The 22,459-nt window shown below is 35.0% G+C and overlaps 2 protein-coding genes and 1 pseudogene across 2 annotated transcripts; all 3 read right to left on the bottom strand.

The window, feature by feature from the left end:
• Window positions 1-3,876: 3,876 nt before the first annotated feature.
• LOC145558198 (uncharacterized) lies at window positions 3,877-4,787 on the bottom strand. The gene is made up of 2 exons (XM_081619351.1): window positions 4,006-4,787; window positions 3,877-3,914 (listed from the first exon to the last, which is right to left on the bottom strand). Exon 1 carries the CDS (start codon window positions 4,650-4,652, stop codon window positions 4,161-4,163), a length of 492 nt encoding a protein of 163 aa, XP_081475477.1. The 5' UTR covers window positions 4,653-4,787; the 3' UTR covers window positions 3,877-3,914; window positions 4,006-4,160.
• Window positions 4,788-4,801: 14 nt separating this feature from the next.
• On the bottom strand, window positions 4,802-10,176 carry LOC145558196 (uncharacterized). Its single transcript, XM_081619349.1, has 4 exons — window positions 10,035-10,176; window positions 9,628-9,722; window positions 8,250-8,524; window positions 4,802-5,670 (listed from the first exon to the last, which is right to left on the bottom strand). The coding sequence occupies exons 1-4, from the start codon at window positions 10,062-10,064 to the stop codon at window positions 4,952-4,954; spliced, it is 1,119 nt and encodes a 372-aa protein (XP_081475475.1). The 5' UTR covers window positions 10,065-10,176; the 3' UTR covers window positions 4,802-4,951.
• Window positions 10,177-11,574: 1,398 nt separating this feature from the next.
• LOC145559261 (uncharacterized) lies at window positions 11,575-16,028 on the bottom strand (annotated as a pseudogene).
• Window positions 16,029-22,459: the final 6,431 nt, after the last annotated feature.

Raw genomic sequence — 22,459 nt, forward strand, 5'->3', positions numbered from 1 at the left:
GATTTGTGACCTGTTATGTGGACTTTGGTCAATTTTTTTACATGATTAATACAGATGAAGATACCAATTTAAACAAGGAACGAACAACGGAACAAGTAGCCTTGTCAAAATCCGACCTGACCTAAAACCGATTGAAAAATAATAGATTTTGAACAATATTTCTGTAATTGAACTCAATTGTTTCTAAATCCGGTCTAAAAACTTGTTTTTTAGGAGATTGATCCAAAATATTACATATGAGAACATTTTTGCAAGAAAATATCTTAAACTTTTAGTATAATTGATTTTAATAATGGTTCTTGTTTAATGCACTCCGTATTACTCCGTATGCTATTTGTGTGGTTGGTTTTGGATCAAATTACTCGTACTACTTCATTAAAACTTGTTAATTTCAACATACATTACACTATCTTATTTTGTACTTCATTTATACAAACTGAACACTATTTGGGTTTGGAGAAGTTGTGATTGAAAGTTAGATTATTACTTCTTAACTTTCTAAAGCTGATGGTTGAAACCCAAAATCTGTTATGATTATCATCAAACTGAAGTAATATTTAAATCAATGAAGATATGGTTTGGACGCTTTAGAATGGCATTTCTAACGAACTATGATAACTCCTAGATCTTGATAAAAAGTTAGTCACCTTTAACGTATGGGATCTTTACTTTTTTTTTTAAAAAAAATAATAAAAAAAATACATATCCAAATGAAATGGGTACGAGTAGATTGTATTTGCTGTACTTTATTCGTTGACCAACCAGATTAAATGAAAGCATAAGAAAGTTGTCACAAAAGTCACGTATGAAAGCCTCGGGATTAGGCTCCTTAATTACCCTAAACTCATAGATTAAGTGTAGATAATAGCCAAGTCAATTTAAGTAATTAGCTTAGCTTTGTGTATGTACGCAATGATAATTAAGATTATTAGTGAATTATCTGGATTATTTATTACGGAGTACATAACACTATGATCAAAAGCATGGCCATGTGTCCATGTAGTCACATTCTTAATCAACCTAAAGTTTAGATTATCTATTTTTTTTTTCGAGTGTTAGAAATTAAGATTTTTTTGTGATTTTTATAAAGAGACTCGACCAAGGGTATAAATACAATCTTCTCTATGTCAACCCCAGCCCCAACACTACCGCGCACTATGTTTTAAAATGATTCATACTCATTATTCTTTCAGCTTAATGTGTGAAATAACTATTTGATTTTTCATTGTGCCTCCATGTACTTCATTTTGTATAAAACATTAGAGCCTACTAATCTTATGATTAGAAAAACCTTAAGTATAACTCTCTAAAAGTATACAAACAATCCTTGATCTACTTGATCAAGATATTAATTAGTTTGATATTTATAGTAACCAACATTAAGGAAAAGCTATGAATGCAAACAAGTGAAGTTGATATGAAAAATAAGTCAATATCAAAATATTTAGGAGCTGAAAATTCATTGCATTTTAAAAACTAGAATATGGTAAATCTAATAAATGCAATGGTACATAATCTACATATACCATTATACCTTGCAATTTTTAGGTTACAATTTCAAATTAGAAAGGAAAATTTGCAAATTGCAGCCATTTAAATTTCGTATTTGGCAAATTGCAGCCATTTAAAAAAAAATTGCAAATTGCAGCCCAAAAGTTCATATAAATTGTAAATTGCAACCGGATACAACTTTTTCATCGGTTTACAATATGAAAAATCTTCGATTAAGGTTTTAGGGGCCATTTTAGCCCTTAGGGGTCCGAATTGAGCTCGGAATTAGCAAAAACAATAACGCAAGTAACTCGTTTTGCGTAACAAAAGTGTATCGATTTGTGGAAAACTGTAAATATGAGACACTTACGTTATTTTTTTGCTAATTCCGAGCTCAATTCGGACCCCTGAGGGCTAAAATGACCCCAAAATCATTAACCGAAGATTTTTCAACATGTAAACCGATGAAAAAATTGAATCGGACTGCAATTAACAATTTATACGAATTTTTGGGCTGCAATTTGCTAAATTTTTTTTTAAATGGCTGCAATTTGCAAAATACAAACTTTAAATGGCTGCAATTTGCAAATTTTCCAATTAGAAAAGAAAAAAAAAATGCATCTTTCAAGGCTCTAAAACAAACTAGCACATTATTCCAAAATCCAAATTAAGATACATCCAAGTATCAAACAATTCCTAACAAAGATACATCAAACTTTTCTTTGAAAATAAAATAAAGGTTGATCACTAGATCACTTGTAAGAATTTTAAGAAAACAAATAATGGTGACTAGATGAGAACAAAGTAAGCATATCATACATGTCTGAATCTTAAATTAACCGGTAAGTTCGTTTAGAAAAAATTAACTAGTGGATTTTCCGAACCTTATGTCACAATTTGGGACCAAATCTACCCACTATTGCATGCACCACGCGTAATCGCATATCATATGTACACATGCCAATTGTATTTCTATAGAATTTTAGTAGCAACATATATCATATACACTACACGTTGGCCCTTATATATACTCTATCAGTTCATACAACATAAGCGGGCAATAAGTGAGACGTAGAAAGTACTCCTTCTGTTACATATTACTCGTAATAAAGGAATATTTTATGTCTCACAAATAATACCCCTTTGTTACGAGTAATTCGTAGCACAGGAAGTATTACTTTCCATGAAATTGAAATTGTTATGCTGATTACATAGGAAGTGTTAAAAGTAAAACTTTCTACGTTTATTTCAAACATTCAACTCGAGATATTTCTAATTTGCAAAATCTTTATGTCATCAAAATAAATCAACCTCTCATCCAATCAATCACTAATTTAATCTGCTCATAAGTTCACAAGCTACATATAGTACCACCACACAAACTTTTGTTGTATTTATTATACCCCCAGTAAATTATGACCAAACAATTACATACAAAAAGTTATACCTATATTTTGTCAAGTTAGAACACAGCCAATGATAATATAGCGTATATAGTGAGAGCATGCGAGCACTCACAAATTGACATGTGCATGAAGACAGAGTATAGAAGAAAAGGGGGAAAAAAGGGCACAAATTTAGTTGTGTATAAAAATGGGCCCAAAAACTTGCTTTTCATCTCTTAAAACAGTTTTATTTGGATGGCATATTCATGGGTTGCATTTGTCTAATTGGAATATCTTCCAACTTTTAGGCAATTTTTAGCTTTTTGGAAGTTTTCCTGAATATCATCTGCAAATTCTTTGACAGTAAACTCTGCAACAGTCTTATGTACTGTATTCATGGGATCTTGTTTTCCAACTAATAATTATAGATTTTTGAAACCTGTATACCTTCAAGTCTTTAACCTTGCTATGTGTTCAGAGCGACTTAACTATTTGGTGATGGACCCAAAATAGTCCGACTGATTGTCTAACTGTTAGGCATCTAACTAAGGCGTAATGTTTTTAAGTACAATTTGCTTCATAGGGTAATGCAAGACATTTTACCCCTTATTATTACCTAATTAGTTAAGACAACTAGAGCTTTTCACTTAATTTTGAAATGAAAAATCTCTCCTGTCACTGCTCTAAAATTTTACTAAAGTTCACTTAAGTTTTGAATTTCAAGCAGTATAGAATCATACCTTTTTGGTTATTGAAGTACTTCACATGAAAAAGACACAACTGAAGCAAACTTTAACATTAACTTACCTGCAGGGCTGCAAGAAAAAAGTCTGATATTCATACAAATCACTTGAGTTCTTTTATGGTTTACTTAAGAGGGTTTTTCATTTCACCTTGGCAAGGCTATATTCCCCAAGTTTCATCACTCTGTTAGCAATGACATACGAATTTTTTTATCACAAGAGGAATTCAATGATTCAACAAACACTTGCTCAGAACATAACTTGTTCAATATTGCTTCACTTGGCATTGATGGTCCTGCAGGAAAGTTAAACGACATAGGATTTACCAAAAATGTTTCACATCTAAATAGGAAGAACGAAGTTAACAAAATCAATTCCTAACATACCGCTAGGTAATACAAGTAAAACCACTTTGTGATGAAAATACCAATTCAAAACAATTATTTTATTGTTTCTGAAGAACCGAATTGATGGTCATCAGAAAGCACAACCACAGCTCTTCTCAGCTTCTATTGTAAGGTATGGCAGTTATAGTTTACAATCAGCCCCATCTCCTACGGTCCTCTTCTTCATCAACTGGAGTGTACCATGATGGCCGGCGCTTTGAGTTGCTCAACCTATAATTCAGTAGTATCTCTTCATTGCTAATTGTTCGAGTGGACACAAGAACAAGCGATTTCAGGATGGGAATATCAGAAACACCATGAACAGAACTCCCAGACTTGAACCAGAAACTACCAAACCTCTTCATCCTTACTCCCTCTTCATTTCCGAATGATATATTTGGAATATATGTTCTCATATCCTTCTCATCCAACGGGAAATCATATGGGCAAACCATGACATTTGGATCCACATCCTTCGGTGGATGGTTGGCAAAATGAGCATAGGCCAGTGGATTCCGCCGCTCCAGAATCTCACCACGGGTTCCACTTCTGGGGCTCTCCAGAGGCTTGCTCAACATTTTCCACACCCTATCAGAACCAGTTTGAGCAATCTGCTCAGTAAATTTTGCAGCTTGTGGAGAGTTCATTCCATCCCAGAATTCACGGTTATCATTTCCCTCACCCCAAGGCTGGGCATTTATCACAGTACTATCATACCTAGTGATCAAATAAGAGTTGTGTGCATCAACTCTTGGGTATCCAGGAATAAATCGGTAGTATGCTGGGGAGTAGACTACTCCAGGATAAATTGCTATCACAGAACCAACATCAGCTTCACCCTCCAGAAATAGACCTCGGCCAGCATCCTTGTGTGGAATTTCAGAAGATCGAACTGTAAGTGAGTAGCCTAAATGTTCCTTAACACCCTGACTTACATCAGCCAGCTTTAATGGCTTCGTTTCAGGTACAACTGCACTGAAAGTGACCCTATAATTAATTTATCAGAAACACCATGAACAGAACTCCCAGACTTGAACCAGAAACTACCAAACCTCTTCATCCTTACTCCCTCTTCATTTCCGAATGATATATTTGGAATATATGTTCTCATATCCTTCTCATCCAACGGGAAATCATATGGGCAAACCATGACATTTGGATCCACATCCTTCGGTGGATGGTTGGCAAAATGAGCATAGGCCAGTGGATTCCGCCGCTCCAGAATCTCACCACGGGTTCCACTTCTGGGGCTCTCCAGAGGCTTGCTCAACATTTTCCACACCCTATCAGAACCAGTTTGAGCAATCTGCTCAGTAAATTTTGCAGCTTGTGGAGAGTTCATTCCATCCCAGAATTCACGGTTATCATTTCCCTCACCCCAAGGCTGGGCATTTATCACAGTACTATCATACCTAGTGATCAAATAAGAGTTGTGTGCATCAACTCTTGGGTATCCAGGAATAAATCGGTAGTATGCTGGGGAGTAGACTACTCCAGGATAAATTGCTATCACAGAACCAACATCAGCTTCACCCTCCAGAAATAGACCTCGGCCAGCATCCTTGTGTGGAATTTCAGAAGATCGAACTGTAAGTGAGTAGCCTAAATGTTCCTTAACACCCTGACTTACATCAGCCAGCTTTAATGGCTTCGTTTCAGGTACAACTGCACTGAAAGTGACCCTATAATTAATTTATCTTGATACAGACATCCGAGAAACTTCAGATTTAGACAGTTTTGTCCTAGAAATTGGAGTTGAAAAAACAAATGACCATATATGCTCAGCAAGCAACAACGAGCAAACAAGCATATGAAAGAGAAAGAGAGAATATAAATATTGACTGTCAATTTCCAATGGTTTCCCGTGTTAAATATGGAGGACAACATGATGCACAGCAAGATGGAGCAAAATTTGCATGGCCCAATTCCCTTGAACAAGATGTTCTACCAAATAAGGAGGACAAGCATAGGAAAGGGATTCTAACAATGCCACAAAAACCATTAACTTTTGTATTAGGTGCATAATTAGATATATAATACATTTTTATTACCTTATTATAGTCATTTTTTTTTTTAATTAATACTTTTACGAGTTTTTATTTATTTTTTATTTTTTTATCTTTTAGATCTATTTTTAACTTTAGTTTTTGTTTTTGTTGGCAAATTTAATTTTATTGCTATCCAGAGAGTATATACAAACACAAACCCACCAAAAGTACCTCACTTAGGTTCAGCCTAGGAAGTGTTGGAGGAGAATCTGAGAATATCATTGAAAAAATAAGTACCAGGTTTGGAATGTGGAGCTCTAGAAGTGTCTCTTTTGCTGGGAGGGTTAATTTAAATAATTCTTTCCCGATAAATCTCCATGCTTAGTGAACCCAAATTGTGCTGTTGCCTTAAAGTATTTTGCAAATCATTAATAAGCTCTATAGGGAATTTTTCTGGTATGGAAAATTTTCAAGGTTTGCAGATTTAAGAAAGCATGTGGCTTGGGACTTGGGGCATTTCAGCTCATACTGCTCACATGCCTAAATCAGAAACACTTTTAAGTTGGAATGTTGCAGGGGAAGCATGTTTGGGGTGTAAGCATCAAGCAAGATAAGTGGATAACCAATGGGTCAAGTGGGTGCACTCTGCGCACATCCAAAACCAGAATTATTTATAAGCCACCTGCTGACAGCAGTTGTTTGTCTTGGTACTGTTAACAATTTTGCAATGTGAGGGGTCTATTGATGAGAGCTGATCAGTTAGGACAAGGCAACAGTTATACCATTAAAAAAAAAAACTTATGAGCTTCTCTGTCAAAAACTCAAAACTCTTCAAGATGAATTTTGGAGTTGGGAAAAGATTGATTGGCAGAGACTAGTTGAGCCAAAACACAGGATCATAGCTTAGGTAGCTATCCAATTCAAGCTGCCAACAAGGGAGGTTTTGATAAATTCACATTTCGTTAGTAATGAATCCTAGATTTCAGTTGTGGCCAGATGGCTGATAAGCAAGCATAAATTAAATAAATTCAGGAGAGAGGTCTACAATTTTTTCATTTTTTTGGTCTAATGTGGAGGCCAACCCAATTGATATCCAATATTAACAAACTATTTTAGTATCACCAATTTCTCCTCCAAAATACAAGTACAGTACAGTCATGAGTCATCTTCCTCCACTACCACCAATATTTCCTTCTCTCTCCTTCCCTCCCATGGCTATGCCGGCGATGGACCACCTTGGCGACTATAAATTGGTTGGCCGTCCGGCCAACAAAAGACACCCTAGTTGCAAAGCAAGTAAAGTGGGCCCATATTAATCCTTAGGGAAAGGAATTTGCTTGTGAAATGGTGTTCATAGCTGTGCGGTGGTGCTAAGACTGCTAACTGTCGTGATGTGGTGCGATGGGTGGCTCTAAAGGTCGTGCGGTGCCGCGGTGGTGGCGCGATGGTGTTAATGGGCATGCGGTGGTCGGGTGGTGGTTCTAGTGGTTGTGCAGTGGTCGTGCGGGTGCTGGTTATGGTCATTATGTGGTGACGGTGATGATCTGCGGTGGTACGGTAGTGTAGATGAGGAGAGAGAGAGGGGGTGCAGTGGACGGTGGTGTAGATAGAGGGGAGAGAAAGGAGATATTGGGTGTGAATTTACAAAATATCCATGATATTAACAATTTTTGTTAATATAAGATATCAACTTGTAATTTCTCTCAAATGTGTGCAGCCTATGACTACAAGAAATGATATTTTATGGGAATATTTAAGTCCCAAGAAGAATTGAAAAGTCAAAGCAAATAATCTCATTACACTTAAGTTAGGGTTAGGTTGTAGGGATAAAGATTGGTTTGATGTGTAAAACTGTAAGACTGTATGTAGCTTGAGGCTTAAAGCCTGAATGCTTTTCTATTTTAGTATTTAATTATATTTCTGAAAAGCCCTTCCTAGAGCCGACCCCGCTTATGGGATTCAGGCTTTGATTGATTAAATGAAAAGTCCTTCCTAGAAAGTTTGATATGCACTAGAAGGCATTATAAATTAGTTTGTGTAGTTAATACAATATCTTACACTTGCTTACAAGAAATATATTAATAAAAATTACATGATTTATATCCATTGCAAGTTAAAGATTGAAGATATCATTGTATTTAAATATTGGATTAATAAGAGGTAGCATAGGCAGAAGACAAATAGCAATGCTATCAATTCTTAATTTCATATTCAACAAAGAGCAAGCTAAATTCAGGAACCTGAAGAAAAAATTACCAGGTTGGTTACTAGGAGAGCTTCCAGTACGGCCAAGAGCAAACCTAAGGCCACTTCGTGGCTGATCCTTATCTATTCGTGCAGCTGATTCAAACTGTTCCTCAGTTTTCTTGGCAGGAAGAAGAATTTCATCCATGAGCGTGCAGAAATTTTTTATTTGAGAATGAATATTCTCTTGAACTTGCTTTTGTTGGTCAGCCAAGGAAGCTTTGTTAGCCAAATCAATTATTTCCTCCACATCTGCCTCGTCAGCATCTTTTCCTATGCGGTTATAGCTGCAAGCAGAAGACATTCATAAGTAAATCATTTGATACTCTTGTCTCGAATTCTTTATGGTTGGAGACAAGGCTTTTTCTAAACAAAAGGGTCAAATTGAACCCCTCTCCCTTTCCCTCCCCAGTCACGACCCCTACCCTACCTTCCTCCCCTGTAGGTGAATATGTCAGGTAATGCAAACTAATTATGATATATTACACATATATTGGGATTAGGATTATACACACATATAGTAGCAAATCCATATCTTGTGATGTAAAATTTTGGGGTTATGTGGACTTGTAGAAGAACCATGAAAACAATATCAATAGAGATACTTCATTAGATAAATTTCACATCGAATGATAGCATGAAAAGCTCACATTGAATATCATCTCTCCAAGATACTGATACTAACTCGTTGCATAAAAGACACCACCACTAATCATGGACTATGGAGGGTTGTTTCAGAAACATTCTCAGGGTAAGAACTGCAAAAGTCCAATACCACTAATCATGGACTATGGAGGGTTGTTGCATCTGTGAATCCATCAACTTTTACTACAATACCTTTGAGAATCGATCATGGATAATCATGCTTTGACAATTTCCCTATCTTCGTCTACCTCAATACCCCTGCTCTCCAACTTCACCAATCGAAGGCTATCATACTAAGGAAAATCTTTTCCCACCTGAATATTTGCAGGCCATGACACACAAAACTCATAACTATTCCAAAAATTGTCCAAAAGTTATGTTGGAAAATTTCAATCTATTGATCGCATCAACTAATTTCACATCCTAATCACAGCATAACTTTCTACAAATTACAGCAAACAAGAAATATCAGGATTTTCCAAAATTATACAATGTCCATCAAACACATTTATGACAAACATCCCTTTCGTTCCGTCCAAAACATACGGAGTAACAATCATGTTAATAGGCAAACAAGAAATATCAGGATTTTTCAAAATTATACAATGTCCATCAAACACATTTATGACATCCGTTCCGTCTGAAACATACAGAGTAACAATCATGTTGATAGCGTAATTTGAACTAGTAACGCAACAATTAAACCCCGAGAAAAAAGTAAAAGTTTCAAAACATCGAAACCAACCTGGTATAAAGGAAGAGACGATTAATGTCAGCTTCAAATTGGAGACTCCTAGGATCTTTAGCAAAGGTGGGACTTTTAGCAAGAACTTTCACAGCCTGAGAGTAAAATCAACACACATCAATGCATCATTCACAAAACATAAATGCAAGAAATTCATCACAATAAACTTAGGGTTAAATTAACACAAATCATAGCATTGTAACTTAAATTATTGCAATTATACATACTGAAAATCTGAAATTAACATAAATTTTACATGAATGCTAAAATCTCGTAAAAACCCAGCAAAAAAATTTGAGATTGATTGCAAAGTAGAGCAACTGATGTGTGAACAAATGAATCGCAAAAATGGAAGATGAAAATGAACAACATTGAAGAATATGTAAATGGGTAGAGAGAGAACAAACCTCTTGAAATTTCTGGAATAGAAACGCCATTTTTAATCTGCACTATTTTGGCGAAAACTCAAAACGCCATTTTTGAGCAATGAGTTTTTTTTTTTTTTTTTTTTTTTTTTTTTTTGGGAAGGGCAAACAATGAGCTTATTGACTGCTGGTGTAGTCGTATTGAGCACAATATTAAAGGGACGATAAGTTGAGGCTTGGCAGATGGCAATGGGTCAGGCTAGCCTATTGAAACCGCACAGCCGGACATGAGATAAACACGACCCCAAATGATTTTTTAGATGGCTTTCTTTTAATACTTGGGATGTTTTTTTTGTTTGTTGAGCATGTCGGACATAAAACAACGTACGAAGTAAGAGGTAGGTTGTGTCATGATTTAAAAGTGGTTGACTAGCCGACATGAAACGAACGTAATAATCAGGTGATGTCTATCACGGTTTTCTGGTCTAGTTTTTGCAGGCTAGAAATTTAAGAGGAGGGGGTATAGTTAATGAATCTAGTCCACTCCAAATACCTCACTTGGTATAATTTGAAGTTTAGACCTCTAGAATTAACTCTTATTAGGTGAATTAACACTTTGTTGGTCAAAGTCCAAGGCTAGCCTACGTTTTTTTTCTAGCTAATGAGAAGGGTCCTACTAATTTATATATTATGCTAGAACCTATTCACAGGTTCACCCACCCAAGATTATCGGTGGATTATTTTTTGGGGGGGAGAGGGAGGGTAAGAATATCCCCACCCCAAATAGCTTCTAGTGGAGTTTAATCCTACTTAGATAGAAGTATAAATTTTCCCACTAGACCAACCCTAGTACAAGCGTAACAAGCCTACTCTTTTTTTATACGGTAAAGTGAACTTTGACCAAACCTTAACCCTTACGGTTATTTTGGTCCAGTATGTACAAGCCTATTTGTGTACCCAAATCTCTTAGTGGTTACAAATCTAATAAAATTCTACATGAATAAATTGAATTTTTGTTTTTTTTTTTGTTATCAATAAATCATAACGTAAAAGAACAGAAGAAGTGTCATTTTGTTCTAAAAGGGGCAAATCGTTTGGAAGTTTATTCACTTTATTCCTATAAAATAATTATACACAACTTAGGGCATGTTCATATTTACTGAACTGAACTGAACTGATTGGAGCTGAACTGAACTGAACTGAACTGATTGGAGCTGAACTGAACTGAACTGATTGGAGCTGAACTGAACTGAACTAAGCTGAAATGAATATTTTATGAGAGAGGGAAATTAAGAGCTGAACTGAACTGAATTGAACTGATTGAAGCTGAACTGAACTGAACTGATTGAAGCTGAACTGAACTGAACTGAAAATAAGTAAATATGAACAGGCCCTTACATACAACTATATATGTATACCGTATATAGATAGATTGGATAGCTTACAACTTATGTAAGACCCCAAAGTAGAGATGTATCTTTGTTATGGAAATGAGGCAGATTTGGAAGCTCAGAAATGGAATTATTTTCAATGCAGAAGTCTATAATTGTAATTATATTATGTTTTTTTAACAGATTTATTATCAAGCTATTAATATAATTTTGTGAATATTATAAAAATAATTTATTGTTCTTTGATGAACTAACCATTCCGGATCATCTTCTTCTGCAGCAAGCATGTCTTGGCAATGGGTTCCTACAAATATTTAAGTTAATTAAAGTAAAAGTTTAGGTAACATTTTGCTTCCTTTAGTTAATGTCAAATAAATTCTTTAATACACTTCTTACTCATATGCTTTGCACTTTGAATGTATATTTTGCCTACGTGTTACACTAACTATTAATATCTTTGACTATGGAGTACTTTGTACCTAATAGTGAGGATTACGCATATATATATATATATATATATATATATATATATATATATATATATATATATATATATAATAAAAAGAAATAAAAAGCTAATAAAAGTGAACAACTTTAAGACCCGATGAAGTAGAAGAATAATAGATAGCACTTAAATGACATGACGTTGCATACTAACCATTTGTGGTATATATGGCAATTATGCTCTCTGATAAGTTTTCTAAAACCCTGCTAAAATGCACAAATTTAAGTTAAAAGCAAGGTTAATTAATTGATGAATATGTGTTAAAGAACACAATAGAAAATAATAATAAATAAAAAGCATTTTCTAGTCCAAAGGGATTAGGAGGATTACCCAGCACTACTATAAGGGTCTGTTAGTCCATTGGAGAAAATAATGTTACTGCCAAATTTATTCAAAATCAGCTTCATATCCTGTAGTGGATAATATTATGTAAGAAACTTGTCTCATATTCATTTGCAAAGCTTTTTTTTAAACTAATCCATTAAAAATATTCAAACAATAAAAATAATTTTAAATGAGAAAAAATTAAATGAGAACGGAGAATAAATAAATTGAACTCATGCAGTAAAGAATTGAAAAAAAAAAGACAAAATTTCCATACTCACATGCCCTCCATAATAAGTTGTGATCCAATGTGGTCGTGGTACAACATTGTACTCGTCTTTACATTCCTTGATAAATTTGAGCATGTTAAAAGTTTCATATTGAAACATAGAATCCTTATTTGTGCCATATGACATAGGCGTCACCATTTCACTGCAACTCTGAAATTTCAAGGAAAGTTATTAAATTATAGACACAAATATTAAGAGATGGCTTCAATGCATGATTTGTGTCAAGTTGTGTATCTTGGCCTATCTAAGCTCGATCTACGTGTGTAAAATATTTCAATGAGAATTCTAAATATGAAATTTCCAATCAAATTAAGGTCAAGTTCACGTGTCACTTTGCTTAACCCATGTATTTTAATTTGTGGTGCAAAATTGCCCCATGATGGACCTTAAACCGACCTGGTTATTGGGCAGGTTTAGACATGGTCAATGCAGATCAATTGCAGGCCGGATCAAAGAGGGTCACATTTTATAAGGTCAATTAACAAGTCGAGTCAATAGCGGGTATAGGGACATGTTGCTTTCCATTGGACCTCATTGTGATTTGCTTTCCCAATAAAGGTATAAATTAGCTTAATTTACCTGCCAATCCCATCCTATGTATTGATTGTCATCGGCATGAATATCTAGACAATCCGTGTAATTGCCCGAGTATACATCGACTGCTGCGTAAATTTGAGCAAGTATATCTTTTTTGCTTCCACTGTCTATTGCTTCACAAATGCTGCTCACACTAGGGATATTATATTGAGCTGCTTGCGCATAAACGTTGATTGCCAAAAAGTCCTTAAGCTCACTTGTATTTTTCAATTGGCTACACAACAAAGCACAAAATAATAAAAAAATATATATAATTAAATATGAAGAGTTAACACTTAACAATATTAGACAATCATGCGTTGATGACAAAAATGATATGAATTAAACCAAATTAATAGTTTATTGGTGCTATTGTAACACCACATCATCGGGTGTCAAACATTCTTTTGCCATGTAATAAAATTGAGTTAGCAAATTTCAATTCATGACTGACTGAAAATTAAAAAGTAAAAAAAAAAAAAAAAAAAAAAAAACGTACTACAGGCTTACTCAATAAGTAATTAAGATGGTGACATTGTTAAAAAAAAAAAAAGAAAGAAAGATGGTGACACAATATTAGTAATACTTTGTGTTATTACTCGCACTATTATTGAAAAAGTCTACCTTAAATTAATATTTAAAAGATTTGTACTTTAGTTGTTTGGTTGATACGAATAGATTTATAACTTTAAGTGATAAACTTGTGTTTTCTTATGTTCGAGTAAACAAATTAAAGGGATTATTATTACTTACACACAAGTTTTAAACTTGTCGCTCAAAATAGAGAGACCATTTCGCTTTGATGGTTTCGTAACAACTTTTACTTGTTTCCTACAAAACCAACATAATGCAACTTAAAAATCCAATCAACATGGGGATACTTTAGCTAAAGCCATGAAGCTAGTGGGAAAAGTTTGCATCTCACAAATCACAATCAAGAGGTTGCGGGATCAAACCCCACTAGAGACACTTTAGGGTGGGGATTTTCTTACCCTTCCCTACACTCTAAAAGTGTCTAGCCCACTAACCCGGGTCAAGAGTGTCTATGAGAGGTTCTAGCCTGAAAGGGCCCTTCTCCCCTACAAACCAAAAAATGATATCATGTTATATTTGCCTTAAAATCCTTGGTGACGACAGAGTAATATCCATGATTTGGTGGAATAATTTTGTCAAAGTATAACACAGGAGCCGATGAGGCCAGGGCACCCAAGACAACATGGGGATACTTTAGCCGGAGCCATGAAGCTAGCACTGTATGTAACATAAAAAATAATATGAGCGAGGATAATTATGTACACTATATAATGCCATCAAAGTATATAATAAAAGAAAATGTGGATAGCTCAATTGTTTAGAGCATTCCTCCCGGTTTCAAGAGATCTTGGGATTAATTCTCACCCCGCCCTTGTGGCTCTCCAAATAGCAAAAAAAAAATCTCCATACTTTGCAAGTTATTAAATTATTATTTGATTCGTCTTAATATGTACTTTGTATATAAAAACATTAACAATAGAAAAATGTATATATTGAGACTGCGCGATTATGACTTACTTCCACCGTAAGATCCACCAGCAGCAATGACAGGAGAATAGTGTGCATTATGCTTCTGTTTAAGGTGCAAAATCAACTCTGCGAAATCAGCTAACGCTTGTGCAGAGTTGAAATATCCACGAATATTTGCATTTTTTGTGGCTTCTTCTGTTGACATACCAAAAGGAATAGACTCTCCATAAAATCGATGCTATAAAAAAAAAAACAGATGCTTTCATCAGTTCAATAACATGACATATATTTCATCTCTTTGCAATTCTATGTTTTTTTTTTTAACAAGGTGAAATGAGTATTATACTCTCTCCGTGTTTTTTAACAAGGGTTACACTTTGACCGGCACAAAATTATAAATAGTTTAATTGACTTAAATAAGATAAAAGGTAAGTGGGGTAATTGGAGTATTAAAAAAGTTGTGAAAGAAAGATAGTGGTGTTAATAGTTTCTTAAAAAGTAATAAATGTGAGAGAAAAGAAATAATAATAAAAAAAAGGTAGTAGCAGATTTAGCTAGGGACCATGAGAGGAGAGAGATATAATATTAAAATATAGTTATTTTCTAAAAAATGAATGTGTAACACTTATTAAAACACGGCTAGATATGATAAGTGTAACACTTATTAAGGCCATGTTTGGTAAATGGCTTTTTGGTTAGCTTTTGGCTTTTGACTTTTTTATAAGGTCAAACAGCCAAAAAGTGTGTTTGGTAATCGGCTTTTTAGCCAGTGAAAAAGCTGGCTTTTAAGTCAAAATGAAAAAGCTGCTTTGAGTAGCTTTTTTGTTGGCTTTTGGCTTGTTGGCCCACAAATTATCTAATAAACAGCCAACTACCAACAATTAATTTACCAAACACTTTTATAAACAGCCAGCTTTAACAGCCAATTTCAAAAGCCATTATAAACAGCCAAACATACCAGCTGGTCAAACAAGCCAAGTGAACCAGCCAACAGCCAACCGCCAACAGCCACTTGCCAAACAAGGCCTAAAACACTGAAGAGTATACTACTACTAGATGCCAAACTTTTTTAAGGTTAAATCAGTGCATTTGCAAAGTTAGATAGTGTCAATTATTCTCAAACAGAGGGAATATCAAAATTTACCTCAATACAAACCAAGAGAGCCTTAAAACGTCGAGCATAATTGTTGAAAATGAACTTACTAGGCGTAGCATCATGTAGTGGTCCTTCATCTCCAAGATAGACTAATATAGGTTACTTAGATTTGGCACCTCCCCAATACTTATAACTAATGATATACTTTTGATTAAATGTTGCATAACTTTGTGGTTGATCAAGTGTTTGTGAGTAATGTAAAATGTTAACATCATTATCAAGAGAAGATGTTATGTTTTTTACGACGCCATGATTGTTATGTTTTATTCTTGATTTGCTAATAACTTTCATTCTTGCCATGACAAGAGAAGAAGTTGAGAAGATCAAAACAAGTAATAATGGAAGAGATTGGAGCAATTTTGTGAAAGAATTCATTGCAATTTGTAATTAAGCTTAGTGTTTGTTGAGAGAATGAATAATGTTGTATGTTCATGCAAGACTATTACAAATTATATATACAAGGCTAAGGTGCTAATTATGTAATGTACAGCTAAGAAAATCAATTACATAGCAATAAAAGTCTATGAGAAAGTACTCCGTATTATACAAAGATAGAAGATAGTATGAATCAATCTACACTTATAGAAGTCAAATATATGAAAAGATAATAATTGTGAAGGAAATCAGCCCATAATTGCATATCAAAGATTATATGATATATCATATCATGATATTATTCCCTACATTTGTTACTTGGTTTCTACACTACACCATGCTTTAATGGGACTTATGAACGTATACTTAAATAGTACAAGTGTGTACACATGGAAATTGATTGGAAATTCTCTCAATATTTAAAGGAATTCTAGTAGAATGATTAGTCAAAGATCCGATCATTTTAAATTGCATCATGAAAGTATTTTACATTTTGTAGAATTTTGTCATTTTTGTTAAGAGAAGTTCGATTAAGAAACAACTAAATTAAGATGAGAACATTGAAAAAGTTGCTTGTGTGCTTGATTTCTTTTAGTTGTCGTTATTGGTTTGCTTTAGTTTAATTATGTTGTTCATGTATAAGTTGCTTGTGTTGTTGATTGGGTTTTAGTTTTTCAATAGTTCTCTTTCTCTGCTTGGTCATGAGTTAGAGTTCCATAGAACAATTCTAGTTTTGGAAGTTAACACAGAGTTGTCGTGGTCTAGCTTTTGAGCCTTGTTGGTTGGTTTTAAGGGTTGTAAGATTAAACAATCCCTTGTTAGTTAGGTTGGTGGTCCTGTTAGTAGCCTTGTCGGGGTGTGAATGTGCTCTCTTGGTTGTTAAAACAGTTCTCCAGGGGGGTGAAGTTATTTGCACAGGTGGATATTTTTCCATGCATATGGAGTTTGCACTTTGCAGGAGGAGTATGGTTTGAAGGGAAGAGTTTGGTTTGCAAGTCTTTTTGCTAGTGACAGGGTAAAGTCGTATCCCCTAATAAAAAATAATTACCTAAGTCCTCTAACTAAAGTAGATAGGGAAGTAGGGTCGAACTCCACAGGGAAACAAGTCTTTCTATTCCTAATTAATTATTATAGTCTAAATTATCTAAGTAACCAATATTTTTGTGAATAAAATCTACACTACGGAGAATAAGGTCGAAAGGAATAAAGTAGGGGGAAAATCAAATATTAAAAGACCTAGGGCATAGGTTCACTAATAAACAATATTCCAGGGCAAATCATAATAAGCAATCATCAAGCCTTGGTTAATCAGATTATAAAGGGCTTTCGCTACGTATTATAATCACAGAGTTAATTTACCGGTATTAAATCTCATCTGTCGAATCTCGAATTAATATTGCTAAACTCATACAATTAAATCTGGCCAAACCTAATTGCATAGCATTAAATCAATCAATAGGAAATCAACCAAGCATTGATAATTAACAATCACAAAATTACCCCTTCATATCATTTATTAGATCCCCATAAACCCTAGAAATAAAACTACTCACGCATCATCATAACTAAACTAATCAAATAAATAAATAAAAGCATAATCAAAGAAGTAAGTAAAATAGCTTAAATTAAAAGAGAAGAAATTGTTACCAAAAAGAAATCTGGATTAATGGAAATAATTAAGAACAAAAGTTGAGAGATAATTTAAGAGAGAGAAATATTCTAAGTAGAGAGAGAAAGTCTAAGAAAGAAGGTAATCAAAAATTACGTAAAAATCTCGTACTTAAACGTTCCCTAAAACAAAAATTAAAACTAAACTAATCAGGTCCTATAAAAACGCGCGCCCGATCGGGCGAAGGGCCGCCCGATCGGGCCCGCCTTTTTCTTTGCGCTCCTTCTCAGCAGCATCGCCCGATCGTGCTAGACGCTCGCACAATCGGGCGCGCTATAGGCCACGCACAGCACCATGCATGCTGCGCCCGATCGTGCTAGACCTTGCCCGATCGGGCCCTTGCTTCACTTTGAGGCTCGGACTTCGATTGGGCTTGATTTCTCGGCCCAATCCGGATTTCCTCTTCGGGTCTTGAATACTCGGTCCAAATACCTCGGGATCCCAATTACCGAGCCCTTAATCACCGGCTCGATGACTCTAACCGGCCTTAGGCTTCAAAGATGGTCGTGCACTTCTAATTCCCGTAGTCGCTCCATGAAAAACCCGAGAAAATGCTCCAAAGGCGCAATTTCCTACAAAACTCAACAAAGACTACGAAAACACTAGAAAACACAAATTAGTAATAAAAGTGGCTCGAAAGAGCCAAAAACACTACTAATTATGACCAAGGGACGAGGGTAAATTACTATATAAAATGGACATATCAGCTAGGTTGTGGGATGATATGGGCATTCATGAAATTGTTATCATTCCTTTATTAGTTGGGGTGATGACAAGGTTAGTCATAGCCATTAATTAATATCTTGAAGGAAGCAGGCTACCCATCTTTGATGTTCGGTTGAGCAAAGTCCTCCATTATATTTTCTAGAATTCTATGTTGGTAGAGTTGCAAAAAGAGAACCTACATTTGGATGCACAGTTTCTCATAGAGTCATTAAAGTATATGACTCTATAGGTTTTGTTCCCAGACTCCTAACATGCAGATATGCTTTTCAAGCCCTAGGAATGGAATAGTGTCAAAGGTCTATTCTTCAACAACATGGTGCATATTTCGGGTTCTTCCGTCTCTCAACAATTTCTATCATGATATTCCTTCGCTGTAAATGCCAGTTTGGGTTCTCTTAAATGTTTATGATCTGCACTTTTGGTCCATCGATCTCGACTATTTCAGTTAATTCGGCTTCTCTTGATCCACAATATGGATGTGGTTTAGTTTTCTTGGTTGTCTGTGCTTCGCAATTGGTTTGCTGCAAGACCTTTTTAGTGTTTTGTTCTTTTCGTTCTTCTTGTAATGGTACTTAGTGTATATCTTTTATCAATTTCGGTTGCGGCAAGCTGAGAATGGCTTCAATCTTGTCAGATTTGCGTCAATTCCTCTTTCACTAACCATAAATCCTAAAAACTTTCATGATCTAACCCTAAAGACACACTTCTCGGGATTTAGCTTCATTTGGTATTGTCGGAGAGTGTCGAAGGTTTCCCTCAGATCTGCGACATGATCTGTAGCAAATCGACTTTTAACAATTGAGTCATCAAAGTATACTTTAACGTTTCTTCCCATCTGATTTGCGATTACCTTATCAACTAATTTTTTATACGTTGCACCCGCATTCCGCAGCCTAAACGACATTACTTTATAACAATAAACTCCAGCATCCGTAATGAATGCAGCCTTGGTTCTGTCGGGCTCATACATGCTGACTTGATGGTATCCAGAGAAGGCATCCATGAAACTTAACAGAGCATGGCCAGAAGTTGTGTCTACCAGCCTATCTATTCTGGGAAATGGGTAGCAGTCTTTCGGGCAAGCCTTATTTAGATTGGTGAAGTCGACACACATCTCCACATTCCTAATAACTTTTTCACTATCACTACGTTTGCTAACCATTCAGGATGCGTGCAAGGCTTTATGAACCATGCCGCTAACAGTTTATTCACTCCGGCTTGTATAGCCTCAATCTTCTCTATCGAGAAATTCCTTTACTTCTGTCTTACCTGTTGTGCTCGTCTGTCAACATTTAGCTTGTGTACCATAACGTCAAGATGAATCTCTGGCATTTCATCAGTTGAGAAGATGAACACGTCTGCATTTTCCCATAGGAGATCAACTAAGTGACACCATAAATCAACGTACATATCAGATCCCACCCGTACGACTCGGCGTAGGTCTCCTGGTTGCAGTTCTATTTCGACGGTTTCTCCCCCGGCAAAGGGCGAGGAACCGACTCGGGCGTGTATCAAAATTTCCATTGCCAAGTCGTGTGTGGATGGAGTTCTTTCCCTTTTTTGACCCACAAGATCTGCTAGTGGTTGTCGGCATGGTGGTATTACTGCAGTCACTAAGCATTCTCTGGCCATTGTTTGGCTTCCCAAAACTCGCTCTAGTTTACAGGCGTTCCGGGTGAGCTCCCGTACTAACAAGTCTTGGGATATGTAAAGGTTTTGTAATACTAACTTACCTTTGGTCATAGTGTGAGCCTTATTTAAGAGCTTACTTTAAGGTTCGAGGACGAACTTTCGTTTTAAGGGGGAGTAGATGTAATACCCCAAAATTTCCTTTGCTAGTATAAACTTTTAAATTTATTATTTTAAAATATATATATTAATTATTTAATATTTAAAAAAAAACAAACTGAAAATTGATAATTTCCAGAAACTGATTTTTGGATAACTTTCAGAAACTGATTTTGTAAAAAAAAAAAAAAAAAAAAAAACAAAAAAATAAATTACGTAGGATTCAAGCTTATTGAAAAACTAATTTTATCTACAATTTGAATTTTGATCTTATCATAGTAGTTACATGAATCTACCTCAATTTAGACCAAATTCCACCTTATATATATTGCCTTGACCGTGAGAAAGGGAGGACACCAAACAACAATACTACTTCTTCTTCCACCCTTCATCTCCACACATTGGTAAGCCAAATTAATAGGTAAGAGAACTCATAATCTCTTCTTTATTTTGATGACTTTAACTAGTCAATTAAGTTTCAATCTTACAACTAGTAATCTTTGATACCTTTCATTGCTAAAACCATAACTCCGTTGACGAACCCCTTATACCGTCAAATATCATCGCCATCACCACTGCTGCGATCGTCCCTTTTGAAATTATGCCAAACTCAACAAATTATAATGCCCATTAATGAGTATTGATCATGGAACTCTCGACCCGCACAAACTTCCTACAAGATTTGATACTTGCCGCCATTAAACCAAGCATGATATTATACTTTGTAGAGATTAAAAAAAAGGGAGGTGGAAAACAAGTGTTATCCTTGGGAATTAAGGATAGAAGAGTATCATCATTTAGGGTGATAGCGTGTTCTTTTGGTTTTGTTTTCTTTAAAGAAGATAATTCTTTCATATAGGCAAGTTGGAGGCGTGTATAGTATTACTAACATAGTTTATCATCGGTTTATTTGTAGACGGAGGCTACTAGGTGAACGTTTCGGAGGTTAATTACCTTGTGTTTTACGCACGATCGAGGTAATTTTCAATGTCCATCATCTTTAGAATCTCGTTAGGAAATTGTTTTGAAATATTATGTGTCAAATACGTGCTTATGTAATTATATGTGACGAGTGTGTTATCGTATGATATTATGGAATCATATGTTATATATGAGTTTTCTATTTTGTGTACTAGTATATGTAATTTCGAAAAAAAAATATGATTATTTGTTATCGTATGAGTTTTTTTTTTTTTAAATATAATCTTGGGTATTGGATGATTGATTATACGTGATTGATGGTCTATATGTCATGTAGGATGACTATGGTCTAATAATACTGAAATTGAAGTATTGATACTTGAAATTCAATTGATTTGTGCAATACTTGTGTACAGTGTAATTGGATGATATAATCTAATAAGATGTACAGTGAAATTTAATTTAAGAAGGGAAATGAAACCCGAAAGGGTGAAGAACAGATTGCCCACTAGTAGTTATGGTTGCTACTAGTTGGTTTAAATTATTGTATATTGCTGTTAGTCTTCCTCCTAATCACTGGGTATTAGTGAGGGGTGTGCACACTAGGGACATTCTGTTTTATTTTATGGCCAATTGGGGTTACGCGCGACCCTCTGTAAAGTAGGTGGTGACAGGGACTAGTCCCGGCTTACTGGCGTTCTCTTTCCCTTTCTTAAATAAAGTAATAATATGTTATGTGACTATTTGAACTTGGTTGAGTATTAAAATATTTATGAGACTATATTATGTATAAACTGTTTTGTACTAAAATTTATTTATTTTACCGGATGGAGTTGGAATTACTCAGTTTATCTGATTTTTGGGAGTTTTCTCTCTTTTCTTGTTTCTGATTTATTTTGCAGGTTGGTAAAAAGGGTACTCGGTTACGTGTGAGGAGACGTTAGAATAATCACGTAGCTAAGACAATTTAGTTTATCCCCGAATTTAATTATTTCCCCTCAATTATTGGTTTCAAATAATTGCAGCTTTGATGTAATGACTATTTTATTTTGCCACAACTTAGACCACTTAGTTATTTTAAATATTATGTTATTTTTGCTTTGCATTAATTTTCTACGGAAAATAAGTGTAGCAGTAACACTTCCAGAGTTCGATGGTTGGGTTTTTGAAAGTTAAAGGTTACTCTTATTGTTTTTAAAGACTCGAATTTTGGGGGTGTTACAGGTTTATCGTCTAATTAAGC

This window comes from Chenopodium album, chromosome 9 (assembly GCF_948465745.1).
Source record: "Chenopodium album chromosome 9, dcCheAlbu1.1, whole genome shotgun sequence".
NCBI lineage: Eukaryota > Viridiplantae > Streptophyta > Magnoliopsida > Caryophyllales > Amaranthaceae > Chenopodium > Chenopodium album.

What these genes read in the sequence shown, in the direction of transcription:
- LOC145558198 (XM_081619351.1), bottom strand. Translation starts at nt 4,652, where the DNA reads ATGAACTCTCCACAAGCTGCAAAATTTACTGAGCAGATTGCTCAAACT.
- LOC145558196 (XM_081619349.1), bottom strand. Translation starts at nt 10,064, where the DNA reads ATGGCGTTTCTATTCCAGAAATTTCAAGAG. An exon ending in TATTCCAGAAATTTCAAGAG is followed by an intron (nt 9,723 to 10,034) that starts GTTTGTTCTCTC and finishes TTTTACTCTCAG; the next exon opens with GCTGTGAAAGTTCTTGCTAA. An exon ending in CTCTCCTAGTAACCAACCTG is followed by an intron (nt 5,671 to 8,249) that starts GTAATTTTTTCT and finishes CTTTCAGTGCAG; the next exon opens with TTGTACCTGAAACGAAGCCA.